Source organism: Ischnura elegans, chromosome 12 (genome assembly GCF_921293095.1).
Source record: "Ischnura elegans chromosome 12, ioIscEleg1.1, whole genome shotgun sequence".
Classification (NCBI taxonomy): Eukaryota; Metazoa; Arthropoda; class Insecta; order Odonata; family Coenagrionidae; genus Ischnura; species Ischnura elegans.
Genome location: NC_060257.1, coordinates 81062672 through 81082585, shown reverse-complemented (window position 1 = coordinate 81082585; position 19914 = coordinate 81062672). Strand labels below are relative to the sequence as shown.

Here is a 19914-nt window from a genome sequence, read left to right as displayed (position 1 = left end):
AACTGGAATAATATATTCAGTTTTATCATTAACAGTGATATGCCTCTCTTTGGCTTCAGTTAAATTAAATGGAGGCATAGTATGCCAATTTTCAGGTCGAAACTGATTGTAATATTTCACTATAGATCACATAACTCTTTTTGTTGTTTCCTGCCAAAAATTAAATTTTAGGCCTCTTTTCTACTCATGCGATTATCTCACTGCTTGTTTGGTAAAATAGCGGTTAGAATGTTTGTATTAATACATATTTTTCACATTAATGCCCTGAGAAATTCGATTAGTGCCCTGAGAAATTCCAACTCTGAATGAGGATCTCTCTACAACTACCCATTTTAGTCCATCAGTTTCTTGTACGTTCGCAAAACGTTGCATTAACTACTGCTGATAATTTATAATTTAGAAATATTTTAATTATAGGGCTACTAATATTGATAGTGCTATGATATGAGTTATTTTCTTCCAAGTCTTTTAATTCGTGCATTCTTTCGGGATGTAAATAGTTCCTCATCATCTTTGGCAATACCTTTGATACCTGTTCTGCTCTTCAAAGTATCGATTCCATCATTTCAAACATTTAAGCCCCTTAAAATCACTGCTTCACACTACCTTTTTTTCATAGACACTGTCATGTAAAACAAGTCACTGTCACCTGTATAAAATAGTTCCCTGTTTCAATAAACATATTATACAGTCAATTAAACCCTTGATAAATGACTTTATATCTTCATCGGTTTTATTTTTATTTTTCCACTATCATTCAGATTGTTTTAAATTTATTTTCGGAGAGAAAATTGGCTTTTAATTTCGTGAGAAACTTTTCAATAAATCTTCAAATAAATTCTTGGATTTCTCTGTATGCTCACAGTTATTTCCGTAAGCCAACAATATCATTCTTACACAGCAACCTTTTTAATTAGAGGTGACGAAGTGGAATATGAAAAACCAAAAAAACTTTGACCATTGCAAGCAGATTCGCATTAACAAAATTTCAGACTCAAATGCCAAAATATCCTTGACTGCGATTTTTTCCTGATATGATTTGATCACTCACAAAATCTTCTGGAAATGCTACAAAGATCATGTGACAGCGTCATATTTTTTAATGTATCAGGAAAGTGGAGGCGCAACCCTTTTTTTTTTCTTTTTTCAAGGCTTCAAAGTGCTTGGAACTCATAAAGTGTGTTCTAAAATATGCACCCTTTCTTAGTCCTAAAGACGGTGACAATTGGTCTTATTATCAACACTAACTAACACGATTGCTTTAATTAATTAATACAGTTATAAGTTATGAGTAATGTTTTCTATTATCTGGAAGAATTACTACTTTATTAGTTGTGAATCTATTCCTTTATTTCTTTTCCTCAACTTCAATGCTACGAATAATTTCCAATTCATATTTCGTGCATATTAAATGACATAATAGCATTTATCTCCTAAGCATGGTCTTATGGAGTTCCTTCGATAAGATGCGCGATGTAATGCTGACATTGACGTGTGACGCAGCAAGTGCGGTCCAAATCCACATTGAACCATTTCTGGACAAACATATTTATATTTCTCAATCCAATTGCATTATATAATAATTAAAATATTTGATTTAGGAACTTTAGCCGTAAATAAATATGTTATAGCAAAAATTTACACCTGTGGATGAGGTGAACGTTGTTGGAACTGCCTTTCGATAACCGCCCCAGAAATAGGGTGGTTTCCTATTATTTTTTTATTGCCTAAATCGAAATATTATTAATGCTGGAGAACGCATTTCACGCTGTTAGATTTTTTAATGACGATATCTATTTTTTGCGATTGAATGAAAAGTGAAAATTTTCAAGCGCGCGAAAACAAGACGGCTAAGTATGAACGCTGGGAAAACCCCGTGTGACGTCATTCTGTTTCCCGATGTCGCCATGTGAGGTGACCTTGAGGCGAAGCTTTGAGCGCTGATACGATATAGGATGCTAGCAGGTAGCAGAGTCCTTTGCTAGCAGGGAGCGCTTTGCTTAAATAAGGATTATTAATACCCTATCAAACGAAGGAAACTTTCCGACTGTAGGCAGTTTTAATAGTTGATTATTAACACATGTTTCCCTGAGCTCTGTGCCTTATGCATGCATTGGTAATCTCAGACGATGTAAAACTCCTATCTACTCGTATAAAAACTAGGTCCCTGTGACGTCACGTGGAGTGGCATCGCATGGGCGCCAATCAGGACTTTTTCAGATGAGGTTAAAATTGACCATTGCCATTCCTCCTAACTGGGATTTCTAAAACCAAATAATTTGTATATTATGAATACACTAATGGTGGGTAACGAATCGCAATCAATGCCTTTCGTTCTCTTTGATGAAGGAAACTACCCTATTCAAATCTTCACCTTTCATTACTAGAATGTTGCAATTACTCGCACGACCTTTGGAGTAAATTTAAACGTCATTTATTTATTTTTTTATTTTTTTATTTTTTTTGTGACAAGTAAAAATTACCAAAGATGTAATCTTTAACAGTTATATAATTACTTTTGCATCGTTAAATCTCATCACTGAAGGCAACTCATGAACATTTTTGCCATGCTTATTTGGTTCATTTCATTTCAATTTTATTTTTCCTAATATTTTTGTCTCCGCTAATGTTGCATCAGTAGCCATGTTAATGTATACTCGCAAAAATGATCACTGAGGACAATCAAAACATGCATTATTTATAAGGCATTTTTCGTAGTGCATTGGCGTTTACATAACCTCTAAGAGCATGGACTTTTTGCAAATTTAATTTTCTTTCGAAGGTAATAGCGAAAAATAACATGCATATATATTTCAAATTATTTTAAATATCCTCGTTTCAATAATTAAATATGTCCAAATCACTTTCGGGATATTTTTTTCAATTTATAGTCTTTTCACGTCTACGCATTTCTTCTTTATGCCTATAAATTCTTCCCACGACTGTGACTTAATATATTATATCATTTTTAGAAAATATCATTCAATAGAAGCACTTGCTCCACAAATTTAGCCCATAAAATCCAAATATTTGGTTATTTAAGAAATGATTATCCAAGAAAAATGCGTTTTGGGGTCTAAGAACGGGACCAATTCAATCGGCATTCATTTAATGGAGGAAAAAAAGTTCTGACAATTCGCACTCGCGCGTAAAAGCCATTTATTAAATAGTTTTAAGTTAGTAAATGTTTACCTTAAAAACAATAGGCCTATTCATGAAAAAAATTACTTGGCTGTTTTTTCTATTAAATTTTAAACTATTTCTGACTTGCAATTATCGTTTGATGGTTGGTAAAATTATTTTATTCCAAACTTTATACGAAAAGGTCGAAAAAAAACACGTTCTGAGGCTTGTGTAGAACAGCCCTACATCGTATTCTTGAAGGAAGTCTTTTGATTTTGAACTTTTGCCACTGCAATTGAGCGGTAAATGATATTATCTATGAAATTTGGTTATCTATTATTTAGTCTTTATTAAATTTCAACGAGTTGAAACTCTTTTCAATACAATGTTGTGGAAAGATTGGCGCATAAAATAGAAGTAAAATAATAATTAGTACTATTAATTCAAATATACATGCTCAAATTTCAGAATACTTATTGAATTTATATTCCTCCTACTCCTTCCTTTGGCCTTTTTGTAATTATTAGAAAGATATCTTGTTTTTAACTTTTTTGGCCATTTTTTGTATCAATCCCTTTATTCTTCCTTTTTTACTCCATTTGGCAACTAATCAGAGCTGTCGAATTCCATTCGCTGCCCTGTTTATCCTATGTTTAAGCTCATTTAATTCTTCCTATTTTTACGTATTTTTCCATAAATTTTCTTGAACTCAATGTTTCAGTGGATATTCTTTGCAATACGTTAGTTATTCTTATACCTTTTTTTTAGTTTTCTCCCTTTCAAAGTTTCTTGTGAAATCTTTCTTCTGTTCGAAGTCAGCTCATAACAATTTATTCATACACATTATTCACTACATAATACTATATATACATCATTCTCATATACTATCACATTTGACTATCTTAATAAAAATTTCATAAATTTTACTATTTGCAGGTTTTTAGGTAGCTGCAATGCAGTTTTTCTTTAGTCAATCGCATTATGATTTTAAAATTTGATATATTCCCAATCTGATACCAGCAATGGAAAACTGGCCTTATTTTTTTCCTTTTATTAGCTTTTCTCCTGTTTCACATCTATTCAAACACTCATTTCTTTCTCACTTTAGAAATTTCTCCTCATACTTTCACTTTGTGATCCTCCATTCTCGATATCTTCTGTACGTCTTCTTACCCTTTCAGTTTATTTTCTCCGTCTTCCTTTCCCAGACGTCAATACAGACACGTGAATCCACTTTAGTTGTTGGCATGCTTACGACACCACACGACACCTTTCTGCACTTGCGAGACTTCTCTAACCCCCTTTTGCCTGGCACTGAGCAAATAATGGAATGAATCCCATTTCCTATCGTCTCATTGACCATAGAGCCTTTGCTACCATATTTTCCCTCTTTGGTGGATGTCTATTTAAAAATTTATACTGATTTTTAAGCCTTTTTGTATTTATTATGAATGTGTCTTATTTTTAACTTTTTCTGGACGTAAAATTTTACACTTTTCCCGGCTAGCAATATGTATAAACTCTTATCGGGATTCCGCGCGGGTAAGATTTCGTAAGAGCGCCGACGTTTCGGGTTCCGACTAGTTACCCATCCTCACGGCTACTGAGAATAAATATTAATTAATTAATTAATTTTATGTTATAATATCACCTGGAGTTTAGGTCAACGTAAAACAAGTTATAGTCAACGTTACGATTTATTTAAAATCATCATCAGGGCTAATGTCATAATCATCAACGCGATCGTAACATTTTTATGTAAAAATATTGTAATCGTTGTTATCTTTGTATTTTATATTGTTCATGTTTTTTCTTTCATAGCCCTGGTGATGATTTAAAATAAATCGGAACGTTGGCTATAACTTGTTTTACATTGAACTAAACTCCAGGAAATATTATAACATATATTAAACAAGGTCAAGATAAGAAGAGAAAAAAAATTAATCAATTTTATTAATCTTACCCGCGCGGAATCCCGAGAAGAGTTTGTACATATTTTTATGGGCGATTTTTGTATCAATCCCTCTATTCTTCACTTTTTTCTCGAGTTTGAAATTAATGAGAACATATTCATTCACTGCGCTGCTTATACTACGTTCAAAATTATTTAATTTTTGCTATTTTTAGGTGTTATTCCATAAATTTTCTTGTGCATTATGTTTTAATGTATATTCTTCGTTATAGGTGCGGTATTCTTCGGCCTCTTTTTTTATTTTCCCTCTTCAGAAGTTTCTTGTGTAATTTTATCTTCATTTCATAGTTACGTTCATTTTTCAAAATCAGTTTACGCGACTGGAAAATAATAATACATATGGTGGCAACACGTTTGGTGAACACTGCTTGTGTGCAAGTCCCTAATATAGGAAGGAACGATCACAAATTCAAAATTAAATTCGAGAAGCAGAAAAATGACATTTTTTAAGGAATTCTTCCTGCATAGAGGAATAAAGGTGTGGAATTACCTACCAACCTGAAGATATTTTCAAGATCTTCCTCACACATATTAAAATTTTTAATCGAAAATATTCCTCGATTCTTCGTTAATGTCATTTTCGCTCATTAGGGAATTTTGGAAACTGGTTATTTGATTCAAATTTCAGTTGTTAATAGTATTCTTTTCTTATTGGAGTATTTTTCAAACTCCTTAGGTTGATTTTTTCTTTACTTTTCTCTTATACAGGCGGGCATTTCATTCATTTATTTTAATTCACCACCAGGAAAAAGCGTACTTATATCAATATGTATTGAATAAATAAGTTTTGAGTGAATTAGCAAGTTCCTCTCGTTCAGTATAATGGCGCTAGTTACTTTTTCAAAACCACCCCGCAATGAGAGTATTTTACTTGAATTGATCATTTGAAGGAATGAGAATGATAGAATCTTAACAACAGATTTGTTTACATTGAAAGAACGATTGAAAAAATTTACAAACAAAACAAGAAGGAGCTGAAACAAATATAAAAAGATGAGACAAATAAGGTTGGAAATTCACAGAGTAATTTTTGAAAAGTCAAAAATTACTCTGTGAATCATGGCTTGTGTTCATATGAAAAACTCCACGCTGTTTGCTGTTGTAATCACTTTAAACTCGACTTTATCTTTCATCTTACAATACTTTAAATAGGCTACAACATTGTGGGACACTAAGCATACATTAAAACACCGAGGAAATTCTCCCCCATTTTTAAAATCCAATTTCTTAAATTTTTTGGCAGACGGGCATAAGCATCTCTTTCGAAACCACATTCAAAATTTGGCTCCACATGCAAGTCAAAATACTCTCATTGCGAGGTAATTTTGAAAAGTAACTAGCGCCCTTATACTGAACGAGAGGAACTTGCTAATTCACTCAAAATTTATTTATTTAATACGTATTGTTATAAGTAGGCTATTTCCTGGTGGTATATATGTTAGTAGAATATTCAGCTATAATTTATATAATCGGAATGTGGGTTAAAGTTGAGTTACTAGATTTGACGCGGACAAGATGACATACAACATAGCGAGTGTTTAAAAACGTTATAAATAAAATGAAAACGGGGATATAACCAGTAAATGTAACATGCCACATAATAATGGTAGTAAGTAAAAACCGTACAACTTGAATCGCGTTCGTATGAATATTGATAATTTTGGTATTGGTGCACGAAAACCTGAGAAAGCAACTTCATTTATTTCTAAACCACGCGTTCGTATTTCCTGTTCGTCAGCACAAAACTCCAGGATGGGGATAAAATATGCCCGGATCGCAGGCAAAGTTTGCAAAGGATTGGCATGTGTTGTGAATACAAATGCAAATCAACTCCCTCCACGTTGGTATTCGACGGTGAAGGAAATCTGGTGCCTTTTGCGAACACAGCAAGAAGTTCTCGCTGGTGGTGGCAAAACGAGTTGGTTTTGGAATTTCTCCAGCTTGTTCAGAACACAATTCACGAGGCATTCAAAATAGGTGAGGAACATCCACAGTTCACTCGATTCTAATTAGAATATTTATTTTATTCCTCTTGCCGTCGACGAGGTGTTCCATAACAGTAGACTCACCCACCCATCTCCCACCAATACTCACATAGGGCATTAATATAGTGGCGTAACATTATTTTTCACTTGTACAAAATTTTGGATAATAATCAAATAATCATCAACCCTTGGGAACATTTTCTGTTGACTTAAATTTTTTTGTGCTGCTTTAAGTAAAATAGGCTCGCTGATTTCAAAACTGTAATTAGTGTTCTTCTATCACGTCAAGTTTTTTTTCACTACACCTTGTGGGGTTGTGGTCACTCTCTGCTAGATTAATAATAATTTTATGTGTGTAGTATATAAAGTAATATTTCCCTTTAAATTCTTTCGTACGCAAATTTTGTATGGCATATGATACAAATAGAGGGTTTCATATAACTTAATAAGTTTACGCGATGGAGAATAAATGAGGTTAATTTCTTATCCAAAGTCAAAAAGTTAATCGAAAACAATTCTCAGGTCTCAGACAGCAAATTGGTTGTTCCCCAATGTAATTGAAACTACAGCGATTATTTTAAAGAACAATTAATATTCAACAATTCAATATTTGGTATTTTGAGTGTATCACCCAGTATATTTTAACTGTATTCATTTTACTGCATTCGAAAGGCAGTGGAAATATTCAAAGTTTACTACGAATCTACAGCATGGTTCATCATTACGAACATCAGCTACCCACGAATATTACAATAATGGAGGATTATCCACTTGCCAACTTAATATTGTCACCTACAGCTTATTTCAACGGGTTTCAAACATTAACATTATGTAACGAGTAAATAAAGAAAGAATATTAAGTCTTTATCTTCAATTATTCTTCTATTTATTTATGCGTACGTGCAGAATACTGTGGGCTAGATAGGGCGGTCGCTTACTTTGGACAAAGAGATCCTGTATAGATGTATTTCTTTATTTTATTTATATAATATTATGTTTTTATAAACTCGAATTCTGTTTGCCATCTTGTCCACGTCAAGTCTCGCAACTCAATTTTAACGCACTTTCCGACTAGCTATCAAGCTTACATTTTCAGGATTGCTCAGAATCAGATGAAGATGCAATATTCTAACAATTTTATTATGATTTAAACTGTATCTCAATTGTTATTACGAATTTGAAATTAAATACGTAGATTAGTAAAAAAAATGGCTGCACTCAATTTACACTTAATGTCAACTAAAATATAATAAGCTGTAGTTCTTAGTTTCGTTACGTTATGATTTTAACAATTATAACCCGCTTTTATTCAAATGCTGATTATTTCATTCAAAAAGAACTTTCGATGCTTTTATCGTCAATTTCAAATGGGTTGCAGACGCTGAATCGGAAACTTCGAGTAAGTGTATTTGGTGTCAGTTTAACGCCTTTAAACAGCATATTCAATGACTTTATGACAGAAAAATTTGAGACACGAATAATCATAATCAAAACTTACTATCAATCGCTACTTACACGGCCATCATGCCTCATAATGTGGCCACCTATGTTTTCTGATTAAGTTTTTCAGTAGATTTCTCTTTTCTCCCACTCTTCTTAGCACTTCCTCGTTACTTACGCGGTCGATCCATTTTATCTTCGTCATTCTTCGGTATCACCACATTTCGAATGCTTCCACTCTTGACTTCTCTGATAATATCAACCTCCAAGCATCACTTCCTTATAGAAACATCCCCATTACTATAATCTAATTGAAACAAAGTTTCGAATTTTATTATACGTAGTTGGGAAAGAGTTTTCGGGATCGCCACCGGGTCAGGAACTCCATATCTGCCAACGTTTCGATGACCGAGTCGGACATCGAAACGTTGGCAGATATGGAGTTCCTGACCCGGTGGCGATCCCGAGAACTCTTTACCAAGTCCATTCGCCGGGAAAGCACGAAATCTTTCTTTATTATACGTAGTTTATTTTGTGTACTACACTTTAAACTTTTTACATAAAAGAATTATATGCTCTCTGTTTAAGGCTTAAATATTTAAGAAAAGATCTGTTCTGTAAATGACAAAAGTTAATTTTCTTTGAAAAATATTCGTCTTGGATCTATTCGGAATGACCGAATGTTCGGATTAAACGTGTTTGGACTCGGAGCTTAGCAGTAAATCGATACTTTTTTTAATTGCGACGCTAAATTTTACATCCTATAAGTCTATCCGTTACATAAGTAGTTCCATTAGTTGGGAGGACGCGGTAACTCTTTGCAGCTCAAAATTCTACTTCGACCGCATAATCAAGGAAGCCATCGAGATCCGCCTCAATTTAAAAAAAATTTAATCGTGATGCTGGCTTTCATCCAAGCAATACTTGGACACCTGTATTAAATCATTCATGCGTAAGGAAAGTACAGATATCTCAAAAGAACATCAGCCTATCAGACGACACCTGAGATTTATTCTTGTGCTCGTCCACGGTCAATAAAGTGTAATGTGAAATCCTACATTAACCCATTAGAGCATAATGTAGTCCAGAATTCCACCGTTAAATAAAATAAATTTGATTTTATAATTAAAATAAACATCACTAAAACAGTGAATTATGGTGCACATGTAAGCAGGAATGCCGACTTACAAATAAATATTGGGGGGCCCTAACCGGGGACCTTGTCCCGGGAAATTTTGTAAGTAGTGAGTTTTAAGTTTTTCTAGCATTTTAGAAGAGTCATATGATCAACATTAGAACCCTGATGACTCGAATCTCGATATCTGGACACTCCGGGGAAAATTGACAAGCCTGACATATTTTGTCCTCATACCCATAACGAATTTTTGAGGTGGCTGGGACCCCCTCAGGCCCCATGGAGTCGGCGCCACTGCATAGAATAGCAGCCATTATCAGATTTAATACGAGATCTGACCCACCATGTATGGCTAGCATAGATGGGACGGTCAGTTTTCAGAGATGATAACAGATATAAAACGGTCCGAAAATATTTTTTTTTAATAGGAAATAAAAGGATCAATCTATAGAGCAAAAATGTGAGAGAAATTATCAACATATTTGGCTATGTACTTCAATAAAAAATGATTTATTAACATCGTACGCGTGAATGAAAATTCTCTCAATGCGATGTCTCACATAAATGCTTCTCAACACGATAAATTCACGTCAGCAATCAAGATATTAGCGCAGCGGTGAATACAGGCATCAATTTGAGCGTGCTATAGTATCAAAATGTAACGTATGCCAACTAGAGCTCAGGAAAAAAAATAAAATACGCACGTCCGATATATCGGACGCTATGCACTAATGGGTTAAGACACTAACACGCGTTGATAATGGAAAACAAATCGTTTTCCGAAGCGTCAGCTAATATGACTGCAATAAGATTTCTTGGACAATTCTCTTTTACTTATACCACTTTTTTAACGCGACCCGGGTTTCGATGAGTAATCATCATCTTCAGGCGTAAATTACGATGTATTTATCTAATCAGTGGCGTAACTAGGAATATGCTTTGGGGGTCTGGGGGGTGAGGTCCGTGCAAAAGGGGGTCCGGGAAATTTTTTTAAAAGTTACATGCCTGGAAATACACTTTTTATCATTTTGGCACTTAAAATTTCACTTTGAGTAAATGCAGTACTTATATGTCAAAACTAGACAATAGTTTAAAATATTTTTTTTATTTTTCTGAGACTTTGGAGGGGGGCTCTATCCCCCTCTTCCCCCCCGTAGTTCCGCCGCTGTATCTAATTATTGTTTCCTAGTTACTTAACGGAGGAAGAGATTAATTTTAAAACGGACGCCAGAATAAGGGGAAAGGATCGGTAAAGGTTTTTTTATAACAATGCTGTCCTGACTTTCAATCATTTTTTAAATTTCAAACTGCTTTCGTGAGTCTAATTCAGGCGGTCGTTGCATGGTTTTAAAATGTTCACTTTAAAATTGCTCCGATGGAAGTTGCATTTTAATTACTTAGCAAAATTACTTTTATTGTCTTTGTTATTTCTGTCAGCACTTTACCGTTCTTTCTTCCTGAGTTCGAAGCTTCTTCCTGTCTGCCCCACGTGGACACCATTGCAATTGCTTAATTTTAGCGTATACGTTCCACATCTGCGTAATTGGCCCATCGAATCCTTGCATTTTATAAGCAGTCTTCAGTGGCATTAGGTTTAAAAGCCATGCCGAATTTGTCTGAAAGTAAATGACGAGCCATTTTCATAGAAAGTGCATCGAGGTACGTCACTGTGCACCACTACTTCTTTTTATCCGAGTCCGCTGACGATAGCTAATTTTCTCTGTTTTTTAAATATTAATTTGTCTATTAAATTTTGGGAATAACCGTTGGCTGAAGGAATTTGTTTAATGGTGATGATTTCTTTCATAAAGTCTTCTTTTGATAGTGGTATGCTTAACAGGCGATGAATCATGGTTTGAAAAGCCTTAAGTTTGTGTGAGTAATGGATCCTTGAACTTGCTGGGATGACGTGATCGGTATAGCAGGGTACATCATGGTAACTATTTCTCTACTACAAACTATTGTCACATCAAAATATTCAAATTCGTTACTCAAATTTAAGACATAGCCCACCACTTTCAATGGTGGTGCATTATTGACCGCTTAACCTAATTTAATGATTTTCATATACCTAATGCGTTTTATCTTCTTGTTATAACTACACTGAGCAATTTCTTAAGATTTCCGTTCTTTTTAAATTACATTATCTTTCATGGATAATCTTTTTGCATGGATAAACTTGTATAAAATTTTACAGGCCCTTTTTGATTTTGCCTTGTCTCCGATTGTTTTTTCTTAGCTACTTTATTTGTGATTGATTAAGCGATTTATTTTTTTGTTTTATTCGGCATTATGTACTTTTTATTCTGAACACTACATTGATTCCCACCCTCTTTTGTGCATCCTCCTAGTTGACCCTGTCAGCAAATAATCTCTCCATCGCTTCATTCTACGTTTTTGCTAAATCAATAGAAATTTCAAAGTGACTTCAGCAGCATACTTAGAAAACGTTGAAATTCAAACTCAGAATAATTTTTTATCGCATATTTCACTTGGAAAATAAATTTACCATTCGTAATAAAAGTCAAAAATCTAGGAATAATTCGTAGGAAAAACAGTAAGATATCTTCATAAATAAGGGGTGATGGATATGTTGGCTGCTCTCAGAAAAAATATTCCACGAACGTCAGGACATTCTTTTGCATGCATAGCTGCCATGTCATGCATGAACAATCAAGATATTGACATTATTCGAAACCCTCAATCCAATCACATAATCTAAAGCATTTACGCGATTTCGGTAAACAGTACTGTTGTTTTTTTCAGTAATATTTTGGTTTAGCAAATGAGACCTTGGTAATGTAATTTTCATATAAAGCCCTTAAGGATATCAGAACACGGATAGCTATGCGATATAGATTGTCTAGATATTTAATTTTAAACAGAGGTAAATGTGCTCAAGAATGCGATATAACGATTTTTATAATATTTTAGCATGGTGTCCATTAAAATTATAGGGGATAAACAAACCTCTCAGAGTTTAATATGCCTAAAAAAATCTGTAGAATGCTTTGCTTTGAAGCTTGAAAAATAAGTAAGCCCCCAATCAATAAGCGACCAACTGCATCAACAATCACATGGTTGTGTATGATATTTCCTGGGACTGGTCAAAAATTTTAGCACTTATTTGGCCAAATCATTGTAGCTAAAGGCACTAAAAGTGACTCAGAGGAAAAAATTGACTATAATTCTATACTCTTGATGTGCTCTATCTTTGCCATTTGAAGGCAAATATACCAAAAACAGAATTTTTATGTTCTCGAAGAATGAATTTAGCAAGTTATTTTACTCTATAATGATAAAATTATGCTACCTCATTCTTTCAGGAAGTGCTGAGTAATAGACGCTTTGAAGGATTTCTTGCGATTTCGGGAGCACCAGTTTTAAGTATAGGACAACAAAAATCTATTGACTTTTTTTTACTATGCCATGAATGTAATAAATTAATTATTGTATATATTAATGCAAAATGGAAAAAGTTATAAGGAAGGGAACCGTCTGATGAGCTAAATATAGCTCAGAAGGACTCCTTATGAAAAAAAATTAATATACTTTTTTGTACATCTATATTTTAATTTTTTTATTAATTTTTAATCTAAATTTATTTAACATTTATTAAATAGTACTTAATTTTAATATAAATTTTGTTTTAATTAATTTTAAATGATATGTTATTTTAATACATTTTGTGAGAGTATGTAATTCAACTTATTTTTAAGCGGAGATGTACAAGTAGATTTTGTCTGCATTTCTGCTCAAGTACCCCTTAGCGTATTAAAATGCGTACTTTGTTGTTGCTACAACTTAATATGCATATTTTTTTGTCCTTTCAGGTATGGAGCGATTACCAGCTTCAGTGGGATGAGGCAGACTATGGCGGAATAGGAGTCCTACGGTTACCACCCGATAAAGTGTGGAAGCCGGATATAGTGCTTTTCAACAAGTATGTACATCCTCGACTCGACAAGCGTTGGTTTTTTACTAACAATAGATATGAATTCAAGGCTTACTGAGATGTGGAATGTTTAGTGAAGCAAGTGAACTCCCTCATTGTTGGAGGCTCTCTGATCGTAAGGATAAATTACTTGACTCTAAAAAGCCGACACATATTCCAGAAGCTGTAAAAAAAACGGTGGATCGCAAATCAAATTTCATGGATTTTGTGAATAACGAACTTGGATTTAAAGGAATTTCTATGGATTCAAATGCTATGAATCTTATATAAAACCTCAGTTAGCTAATTTTTCGTAAGTAACAATAATACCTTAAGATCTCTCACGACAGTTTAAAATCCACCTCAAAAATTGTGTGGTATAGCAACTTAGGAATGTATTAAAATTTTACGTCTCCAAACCTGTCTCTTAAACCATTTATTACCAAATAAATTCTAGAGATTCGGATAAATTTATATTTATAATTTTCAATATTAGTCTAAACCTAACCTAAATATGATTTTTAAAAGATGGATATCTGTTTTTTTTTACATAAAATTGATAACCGCGGCACCTGAAGAACTATTAAACAAGATGGTAGTTATTTCAAATGCAATTCAGCGTGAATAAAAAGGAATTAAAACTACCAAAAACACCTTTTTTAAATGATAAATGTGACCAAATGAATACATTTAAATGAATTATTCCATAAATCTTACAAGGTAGTTTTTTTTAATAAGATGATTTAAAAATTCTAAACTGCACTCTTTAACTAAAGTATAAAATATTAAATTTGGAGAAAATTGGCAATATTAATTTGAGAAGAATGAACCGAATCATTTAATAACACCAGCGTTATAAATGATAAATTCGTTTAATAAAACTATGCACGTATAACAACTCATCTAATTTTCAGAATCAAAATTAATTGATCGCTCGCATAAACTCTTAAATAAATAATTCCCAATGCATAAATCATAAATAAAGACAGGTGAATATCAGGGAGTCAACGCTGCATTTTTATATTCTGTTACATTTCAGCGCGGATGGAAACTACGAAGTGAGGTACAAATCCAACGTATTAATTTATCCCAACGGAGAAGTGCTGTGGGTACCCCCTGCCATATATCAGGTGAGATATCATCTCTATCTATCCCTCTTTTACTTCTCTCAATTTATTATTCGCTTATCCCTAGAATTTGCTCTCCATTTTTCTCTTGTTTCTTGCAATTTTGTTTATACCGACCATTGAACACTGACAAATCTACATAGACTGTACAAACTCATAAAAGCTGCGCAAATCTTTAGAATGGTACGCCGTGGCAATGTGGTTCATAATTAATACTTCATTCCAAGTTTTCGTAGAACCTTACTACTTTTTAAGTAGGGCCTATTTCTTAATCTGGCGCCCTTTGATCAATCCAAGACAAAATCTCTGCGGATATCATGTAGATTAACTTTTTTTTCGGTAATCAATTTTTCGAGCAGTTTTGAGTCAAATGCAACTCCATTTCCTCTCAACTGACGTAGCTTGCATTTATTTGCTGTTTTAATATTTTGTTAATAACTCAGATACTGCGGTGGAGAGAGGTATCTAAGTTTAATTTTGAATATGGTTCTAATGTTATGACGCCTATACTAACAGCTATTTTCGAAAAGATGTCATCTAAATAATTTCTACGTTCAATGAAGCATTCATTGCCTAAAGATATTTCGGAAATTTCTTGCTATCTAGCACATTTGCACATAAAATTGCGAGGGAAACCGTTTTTGAACTGTAATCAAAAGATTATGATCAAACGGCGTATTCAGAATTTTCAAGTTACAGTTATTTTTACGAGACAGTTATTTTTATTCTCGCGGTTTAACCTCCAAAAATAGTTCTGATATGTCAAACAGCTGCGCTGGGGAGACTGCAACGCGAAAATAAGTAAGCAACATCTTTTCCTATTTAATGGGCTTCCCACACCGTATTTTTTCAAACTTTTATTTGAAGACCTGCGATCTAATAGTATTACAACGTGGTACTAGTCAAAACATGAAAAAAAATATTAAAACGAATAGGTAAATGTTTGAAGAATAATAATCAGCATTAATGTCAAAAAATAATGCTCATTCATAAATAACCCTCAAACACTGCACTATATCACTTCTTTTCATTCGTTTAGAAAATTAATCTTGAAACTGGAGTTAAGATATGCTAGTTAAACTACTTGAAATTTTTATCAAATTATATGTAATAAATATCATTGCTATGATGCTTAACAATGGTTTTTAACAATAAACAGTACATTATACCAGAAGTTTTCAAATAAATTTAAAGAAAAGTTGGAATAATACAAGCATTAGCTTTGAATCGCATTGCCTTTGATCGGTTTATAGAAATATCTGAGATAGGTAAAATGTATCAATGCGTAAAAATTACAAAAATAGAAGTATCTGAATCACTTGGGAATAATTTTAAAATGAAAGACTAAAAGAGATATTTTCTGAGCCAATTGAGATTGATCTATTAATAATAACATGTCTCAAATTTTTAAGCATTTCAAATATTGTTCAAAATCCATTACCTTCTGATGGAAAATAGGAATCTATAATTTACGCGTCATAATTTAATATTTTTTCTCTTTTTTTTGAATTTATTATGATACTTTTTATGTTATATACCGTATGTGACTAACAATAAGAAGTTATGTTTTGGCTTGCGTAAGCCAATAGTATTTTTACCATTTCCAGCATAGTTGTCATTCGCAGGTAAAAAGTAATTCTGTGGTTTTTATAAAGGCCGTAGAAACACAAAAATTATTTTTTACTGGCTATAACCTAGTTTTCGCCTGATTAATTCCACATAGAGTGCTAAAATTCTAGATTGCATCATATCAATTCTTTCCAGCATGTTATTTTTTATTCCATTTTATTTGTGGTGTTTTATCTAAATTTATTGTATATTTTACTCCTCCTCTCCAACGCATTTGTTCCACATTTTAATGACTAATTTCATTTGATAAAGTTTCATATTTTTGAGTGTTTTCAAAGCGAAACTTTTTTTCTTGATTTTTGTCTCCAAATTTTCTTTTTTTGTAGAATCATTGAAGAGTTTCCCTTAAAGTTTATTGCTGATATCTCCAGTTAACCATATGGTTCACATCAATACTTCACATAGCATTAGCAATAGAGTTTTTTAGACTTCGCTAATTCCAACGAGAGCCCAATTAGTTTTATTTTCATTCGTACAATTTCTATTTGTCACATTTTTTCTTATAGCCTCACACCTGCTTACTCCTTGCCATGATTTTATTTCTGCAACACTCATTTCTTTTTCGCCTGTTCAGCATTTTTTCGTCTCTTTTTCATGCGTATGGTTTTTACTGAATATGTTTGGTCCAAACAGGATTAAGTTCAGTTTCATGGTGAAAAGTGTGAGCGAGTGTTAAAGCGACCACTGCCGTTGGCAAAAGTATAACCAAGTTTACACATCCACTTGTGAACCTTAATAATCCTATGCCTTTACCTTTATTCCTTCTCGGACTCAGTGACCTCATCTCCAGCAATCATTACACCTTTCCCTCTGCCTTATACCCTTCCTTACACTGATTCACACCCATAATTAACACTTCTATTATTTGCTTTCTCTCTTCTCTATTTTTTTGTGGATCCTCACCTAATCCTGGTCTCATGCTTCCTTTAAAGCATTAACAAGGGCATCTAGCATTAAATCCATATGTGTGTAGTATGAAAAGTTCCCACAATACATAACTGCTGGGTCTGCGTGTATCAAAACTTCAATACTGAGTTTTTCCTTGTGTTTATTGACTTTTCTCTCTTAAAAGTCATCTGAATGGCTACTTTGTGATGCTTGTTTTATATTTTATTGGTTCATCAACTCCTTTACTACATCCAATTTTAATGATGATAATATTTTCCTACATTAATATTTAGCTCTTTATTTAATATTGCTTTTAAATTAACTTCTCTCAATTTCACTACGTCATTATAATCCATTTCCTCCGGAGCGCAATGCCGGTTGAAGAAAAATAATTATTAACTATGTATTAGCAATTTTTAATTGTTATAGGTGTAAATAATTACCTTATAGATTAATGATGCGTTTATATAATTTTTCTCATAAACTTTCTTGAATATTTTGCAGTTAGTTTAACACGATTATGCAGTTACAATTTTTTAAAGGTGATAATCTCTTGCAAAGAAGACTTATAAAATAATTTTGGTTCAAAATTACGATTTCCTTTGTAAATAAATGACACAAAATATTTCGCATGATTTTGCCAATGAATATTTCCTTGGGTTATTTGAGCGTGATGTACCTATGTGAGACAGACGATGCAAAACCTCCATTGCCTCAACTTGCCCATTTCCTTTCCTACGTTTTGCTGAGATTTACGTGCCGATAGTCCTCATTCATTACAGTCCTGTGAAGGTAGTAGATGTTGTAATTGGAAGCTGGTGCATTTGATTTGTTGAAACCCGATGATTTTTCGTCTACTGCTGCCTGCATCATCAGGAATAGGTCAATCTTTTTATTGTGATTTTAAATACTTGGGTATTTATTACTTCGGCAAACATTCATGATTCATTAATGAATAAATCAGCTGCGCAACAAGAAAACTCTACCCGTTATGTACTTACGTGTTCTGATAGTAGGTAAAGTATTGCTGGTTTAGCGGGTGGACTATTTTTAGGCGCTGTAAATTCCGACTTGTGTATACCGTAGTTTCAACTTCTGGGCCATGTATCCTTTAATGAAGGCGAAAGTAAAAAATATAGCTCTCAGGATGCCAAGTACAGTGTAAGTAATCTAATTGCTGAAACATGATTTCGTAGAATGGCCCTTAGGGACATGTAGACTAGCATATTTTGTGTCGCAAGGGAAATTATGAGAGCTATCTGCGTAGTTGATTTTTTATCATTGCATCATTTTCCAATTTCTTCCGATAAGTAACGGAAGAGGTCGTAAATGGTCTACAATCTCAAGTAGCCGAAATATTCGTCTTAAATATATTTAACAATTAATGCATCCCAGAATTTTTAATGGCGTCTTAATAATTTCATAAATTATATATGAGATTTTACCCCTCATATTTGATAATTCTGTCAACGCGGGCATAAAAATCATTTAAACTGCGCGAAAAATGTTGATTTCCGAGATATTGTGCGACCTATCAATTCACATATGCACCAAAAAGCTTCCAACTATAACGCTATCCGCTAACGGGAATATTTCGGATCCATAATTGATTGCATCCGGTCCTTAAATCCGTCCATACCCCGTCGATCCTCCAATCCTACCGCCACGTATGTTCATATACTTTGTCCAAGCTTCCGTGAGACTTAACGGCTGAATTCTCTGATCACCTCACTCAGGAATGGTCTATAATGAGACGTAATCCGCAAGGGAACCGAAATGCTTTTCTAAAATGGACGTCAGCCGTACCCTAGTGAAAATCTCTATGGGATTTCGTTTTCCTATAGTACTTTGACAATGACATTTGACTTTGTTCCTATATGAAAATTATAAGTTCCTATAGGGAAATTTGATTTTCCTATAGGAAATTCAAATTTCCCTATAGGAACTTAAATCCTATAAGAAATTTTTGTTCCTATATTTTTTTTATAAAATTTATAAAATTTTCCTGTAGGAACATAACATTTTCCAATAGGAATATAAAAATTTCCTATAGTAGCAAACGCTTCCCATTGTCAAATTACTATAGGAAAATGAAATTCCATAGAGATTTTCAATAGGGTAAGCCGTAATGAAGATGGTCACTGATCATCGTAAGTCTTACAGCTATCGGATAACCAATCAAAGTGCAACTTGAGCAGGACTACTGTCATTGCAGCATGTCGTCAAACTAGAAGTGGGCCTCAGATAATTTAGTTTACCACAGTCGTGTGTCCAAGAAATAAAAACAACGGGGAAGTCATGGCGTATATCAAGGAGTATAAAAATAGCTCCATTCTTCTCCTCTGTTCTTTTTGGCATATATAACGTAAATAAAACAATTATCGAAGTGAAAGTTACGTTTGCGCATCTTTGAATCAAGCATTGCAATTTATATCAATGAATTAAGTAGAATGGCGCTAACTGTATCCAAAGAATAAAGAAGATGCATAAAAATTCTAAGTAGGTAACACAGACGATTCTTGCATTAATTCGTTCGATGTGATTTAAAAATTGAGAAATAAATCTCATTTCTATATAGAGCATGTGAAAAGTACACTAAGAGAATGGAGTAATACATTTTTCAAAAGGCAGATCAGAAAACTTAAGTATCATGCGAAAGAACGATACAAATGAATATCAGT

At 33.4% G+C, this 19914-nt stretch overlaps 1 protein-coding gene across 1 annotated transcript in view; it reads left to right on the top strand.

Moving 5' to 3' along the window:
- The window catches only part of LOC124168649 (acetylcholine receptor subunit beta-like 1), a 310521-nt gene that overhangs the window by 257286 nt on the left and 33321 nt on the right, over positions 1-19914 (top strand). Inside the window, exons 4-5 of the mRNA XM_046546912.1 lie at positions 13489-13598; positions 14629-14719. Of these exons, the coding sequence (XP_046402868.1) occupies positions 13489-13598; positions 14629-14719 (201 nt within the window). The remainder of the gene's footprint in view (positions 1-13488; positions 13599-14628; positions 14720-19914) is intronic.